Source organism: Montipora capricornis, chromosome 10, assembly GCF_036669925.1.
Source record: "Montipora capricornis isolate CH-2021 chromosome 10, ASM3666992v2, whole genome shotgun sequence".
NCBI lineage: Eukaryota > Metazoa > Cnidaria > Anthozoa > Scleractinia > Acroporidae > Montipora > Montipora capricornis.
The window spans coordinates 40555566-40561263 of record NC_090892.1 but is presented as its reverse complement, the minus strand read 5'-3'; the positions used below and the strand labels follow the sequence as shown (position 1 = coordinate 40561263).

The window sequence follows — 5698 nt, the reverse complement described above, 5'->3', positions numbered from 1 at the left end:
TTCGGTGGCTTCGTTTCGGTCGTTTCGCTTGTTTCGGTGGTTTCGCTTGTTTCGGCGGTTTCGTTTTGGGTGGTTTCGTTTCGGTCGTTTCGTTTCCTTGTTTCGGGTTTTAGTACATGCCACCCAGAACATCTTTCTTCTCCAACAATGCTTCGATGCATTCCCTCTGTTTATTCTTTAAATAATCAATATTCGGAAACAAATTCACACCAGAAGAAAACGCTCTTCCCTACTCAAGGACTCCATTTTGTTTTTTCTTCACATCTTACGTCACGTGGCTTAAGCAACCAATCAGCAAAAACCGTTAGCCAGGCGAACAGTGGGTAGAGCATAAACAATGGGGTGACAACAGGCGGATTTTTCTCGCCTCGCTCTTTGCACTCGTTCTCGTGAATCGCGCTGGCCCCGCTAATGCGCCTTCATCTTGAATTTAAGGTGATAGTCAATGAAGACACCAGAAAGTTCAGAAGATGGTCAGTTAATGAATATAAAATGTTCTCACTATTTGTAGTAAACTCAAGAGAATTAAAAATATATATTATCAATAAGAGTAGCAGAGTGGCTAGTTATGCGAGTAGGCTGGAGTAAATGTGATTGAAAAAAATATGAAGATAATAAATTTGTAATTTCTCCAGCTAAAGCATGGGAATCACAATTCAGAAGGTTACTATTGAAGTCACCCATAATGATACGAAGCTTAGATTCTTTACGGACATGTGCACTTTAAGTACCAAGAGAGTGTCCCCACGGGACCCTTGGTTATTTGTTATGACTCGCTCCCTTGGGATGAATGTCAGCATGAGAACAGCCAGAGCTCAGAGCTAAATGGAATATAATAAATACTACTATTACTACTACCACTACTACCACCACCACCACCACCACCACTACTACTATACTACTACTACTACTACTACTAATGATAATAATAATAATAATAATAATAATAATAATAATAATAATAATAATAATAATAATAATAATAATAATAATAATAATAATAATAATAATAATAATAATACCTGATGCTGAAGAGAGTAAGAGTTTTCGGAATGGTATTTGGGAGGTGGAAAAGGAACCGAACAGCGGACTGGTAGAGGGGTTAAAGGGAGATAGGGATTATGACCAACAGGAAGCACTAGAAATATCCGAGGTGATGGTCAAGAAACAATGTAAGAAAATTCCAAATTGGAAAGCTCCTGATTGGGATGGCGTTCAGGGGTTTTAGATTAAAAGACTGGATATGATGCATGGCAGAATTGCGAGCCAACTCAATGAAATTTTAAACGGAGCAGGTTACCTGAATGGATGACTTATGGCAGTACAGTCTTATGCCAAAAAGATCCTGCTAATAGTATTGCAGCCGATAATTTTAGACCGATATCCTGCCTAACTCTGATGTGGAAGCTAACAACAGGAATACTTGCTGATAATATGTGTGACTACCTTGAGAGGGAAAGGATATTACCTGAGGAACAGAAGGGGTGCCGCAAGGGAAGGCGTGGAACTAAGGAACAGCTCTTAATTGACAAGGCTATTCTAAAGGATTGCAGGAAAAGACACACAAATCTGGCGATGGCTTGGATTGATTATCGGAAAGCATATGATATGGTGCCGCATAGCTGGATTGTCGAGTGTTTGGAGATGTTTGGGATAGCTGAGAATGTGAAAAAGTCTCTGATTGATAGTATGAAGACATGGAAAACACAGTTAACATCATCAGGCGGAAGTTTAGGAGTTATTCAAATTAGAAGAGTGATTTTCAATGTTATAGTTTGTCACCACTACTATTTGTGTTAAGCATGATTCCATTAACATTGATTTTGAGAAAATCAAGAGCAGGTTATGATTTTGCCAAGGAATTTAAGGTGAACCATCTTCTTTTCATGGATGACTTGAAACTGTTTGGGAAAGATGAGTACCAAATAGATTCATTAGTACAAACTGTGCAGTTGTTTAGTGAGGGCATTGGAATGGAATTTGGGTTGAAGAAGTGTGGTGTGTTGTTAATGAAAAGAGGAAAGAAGGTGAGATTTGATGGTATACCCTTTTTGATGGGCAAATAATGAGAGAAATTGAGGAAGAAGGCTATAAATATTTAGGGATTCTTGAGGTGGATATGATGAGGGAAAAGGAGATGAAAAAAACGATTTGGGAAGGTTGAAGCTTGTGTTGAAATCAAAATTGAATGGAAAGAACAAAATTAACGCCATTATCACCTGGGCAGTCTCTGTACTGATGTACGGAGCAGGTATTTTAAGATGGACAAAGGAAGAGCTGAAAACATTGGATAGAATAACAAGAAGGTACTGACAATGAATGTGTCAATGGTGAATGGAGGCCGGGGACTGATAAGCTGTGAGGGATGTGTGAGAAGTGAGGAAAACAAATAGGATGGTATGTGAAGAATTCTCTGGAAGTCCTGTTGCAAGGGGTAAGGGCTACTAGTGTAATTAGGAGTGAGGAAACAGTGAGCAAAGATGAATTCAAGACATCTTGGAACAATGAGAAACTCAACAGTTGGAAGGAAAAAAGGCTGCATGGTCAATTTGTTAGAGAAATACCTGAAACGACGTATGTAGAAGAATCGTGGAGCTGGTTGCGAAAAGCAGACTTGAAGATCCAAACAGGAGTACTTATTTGTGCAGGCCAAGAACAAGCCCTTAGGGCTAACTTTGTAAAATACCATATTGACGAAACGGTGAAATCGCCATTATGTAGGTTATGTGGCGAGAAAGGTGAGAGCGTAAACCATATTGTCTGTGAGTGTAAAAAGGTGGCCCAAAGGGAATACAAACAGAGACATGACAACGTTGCTAAAGTAGTTCATTGGACGTTTTGTGAGAAATATCACCTGGAAAAGGAGGATAAGTGGTACGAACACGCACCGGACAGTGTAAGTGAAAACGATGAGGTTAAGACAGTTTAAGACAATGAAACACACATTTTTTTTTTTTTTTTAGTCCAGGAAATGTTGCCTAGACACTGTGACACTCTGATGAAGTCAGTTATGATTTAGACAAGTGGATAAAGATGATTGGTACGACTATCATTAACTTTCAATGCCGATTTCTCCACAGACTTCACCCTACTAACTTGTTTCTAACAAAAAATTGGTATCAAACAGGACCCACAATGTTCCTTTTGCAGCAACGCTCCTGAAAATCTTAGTTACCTTTTGTGGTATTGTCCAAAAGTTAATACGTTTTGGAAGGTTCTGACCGATAAACTCATTGATTGTGAATTTATAGCTCGAGACTATTTGAAAAATATCGCCGTTTTTTGGGCCTAAAACCGGACACATCAAAGTTTGCTACTCAAATGAATTTATGTTTTCTACTTGCCAGACATTACATATGGTGCTGCAAAACCCGTAACAATGAATTGGGAAGCCCAACATGAGAGTGTGGAGCAATTGATGGCGATGAGGAAGAGGACGAGAATGAGAATAATAATGACAATAATAATTCGTCGTATGGGAAATCTAATGGTGAACCATTAATCAAGCGAGTTTCAAATACCATGACTGAGTCTTTTAGACTCGCTCACTAGTAACTTCTTGTCTGGGAAATTTGATACAATTTAATATTAAATTCATATATTTAAGCCACAACTCTCGCACTTTAAATTGTTTCTTAGTGTGCGATTTTTGTAACGTTATTTAACAAGCTAACCACCAAGAAATTACTTGATTCATTAATAAGCTAATTTAATGTGTGTTACTTCTAAGCTTACCAGCGGGGCAGTCTGTGCACCTAGGGAAAAGACTTGTGTCAGCAATGTTAACAAAAGTACCACGAGGACATGGGAGAAGCTTGAGGCCACTAGTATCATACTGATTGGCAAATCCAGCCCGATGGAAAATATGGAGCAGATAATTTTGCATTGAAGAATCTTCTTTTGAGATGTCTATCAAGTCAGAGTCATCTTTCTCTACACCCCTGAAATTCAAAATGGAGGAGGCAATAATTTGCTAAAGTATCACTAAAATTCCTTTAGTATCGCCATTCCTTATTCCAGGAAACCTGTACCTTTTATAGGAAAACCAAACAATGTGTCACCAATATTGTCATTGCTTCTGACGGTGTAGGCACAATTGTTTTGTTGCCCATGTCTAGGAGGCCGGTTATTTTAATGTAGCCTAACAAACTGTGAATTTCAAAATATCAAGTTTCCTTGAAAACTTTCTAGAAGTCATTTTCGCAGAGGAGATAACTGTTTTCCCTTTGCTCTCGTGTAAGTGACACTGTTTTGTACAGCCAAAATGGAAATAACTTAAAACGCATTGTTTTAAAGCACGGCTGAACTCTGTTTAACTTCTAGACTCAAGTTTAACACTTGAAAATTCAAATTTGAGAAAAAAAAATAACTTGAAAGATAACAATGATAGCAAATTTCAGTTCTTTATGGTAACCACAAATCAAGCAAAATTAGGACATAAGTTCACATAGTTTTCTCGACTTAGTTCATTACCATTTGTGCACAAGTTCTTGAGCTTTCTCTTCTTCTTATCTACCTAACGTATCTTACTGAAGATTGAAGAACATTTCCCAGAAATTTCCCCTAAATACGTCCTAAAATAACTGTATTCAAGCGCTGAGTTATGCGTATTATACCGACCTCAGAGGTTATAATTTTAGTAATAATTGACAGTGCTAATCACTCTTTACTTGCAGTATTGAGGACTGAATTGCGAAAGGGGACAGCTCACGATATCGGGCAGAAAGCATACGAAGGCGCCTCTGGATGCAACTATACGGTCCATGTTTGATGTCGGAGCACAGCACGGTCGTGTATGTCGCATTTCGTGCATGTATATCATGAAGTAGAAAAGGAGCCGTATGGAGAGAGAAGAATAAAGAGAGCACATGGTTGATTGTTGTGTGTTTCTTCGGAACTACAATCGTGGTCAAAAGTTGTTGGGAAGGTTGCGGGCATCAGCTCACTTCACACCTAATTCGGTTTTTCTAAGTATTGGCTGAAGTATTTGGGAAATACCATGCTCTTGTGGCCCCCCTCCCCCATATTCAATGTTGGAGTTCTTCAGGTAAGAAAAGTAAGTATGTGGGAATTTTTGAGGCCAGTGAGGTACGTTTCGATACAACTTGAATGGTTATGGATAGAATTTAATACTGCAAAGTAACTGATTGTGAATTTGTCCCTTGGAATAAAGAAATTCCTTCATTTTGAACAGTACTCCCTTCTATTGCGGGAACTTAAAAGATTAATTGAGTAATAAGTTCTCATTTATATTCGTTCGATGGAGTACTGTGTAAATAGTGTTTAAAACCAAACTTTACAGTCTGCGATCCTATGAAAAACAAAGTTTGGATTACAATGGTCACTACTAAGCGCTTAGTTGAACCCAAAGACGAACAAAATAACGACATTTTCCTCGGAATGTATGGAGTACTGTTGAGGAGAACTGTGTAGCATTGACTTTATCACTGTAACCTGATCCTCGAGACTACACACAGGGTTCAAGAACATATGAAAAGCCACTTACGACCTATCCTAGCAAAATCTATGGCGTATTTATGGCAAATATTGCATATCTAACAACAGCAAATAGATATATGGTACAGCTCACCGGGAATTATTCTTATTCATTTCGTAAACATCCCACGTTACTATTTGCGAGATTATAAAAAAGAAATTATGAAGACGTTATTTGAGCTTGATTTCAGCAATAACTTGA

General features: G+C 38.2%; 1 protein-coding gene across 1 annotated transcript in view; it reads right to left on the bottom strand.

Annotated features, from left to right (window-relative positions):
* LOC138020810 (uncharacterized) overlaps positions 1 to 4765 on the bottom strand; it is a 36618-nt gene extending 31853 nt beyond the window's left edge. Inside the window, exons 1-2 of the mRNA XM_068867732.1 lie at positions 4671 to 4765; positions 3736 to 3941 (exon numbers count right to left, since the gene is read on the bottom strand). Of these exons, the coding sequence (XP_068723833.1) occupies positions 3736 to 3941; positions 4671 to 4765 (301 nt within the window). The remainder of the gene's footprint in view (positions 1 to 3735; positions 3942 to 4670) is intronic.
* Between the last annotated feature and the right edge of the window lie 933 nt (positions 4766 to 5698).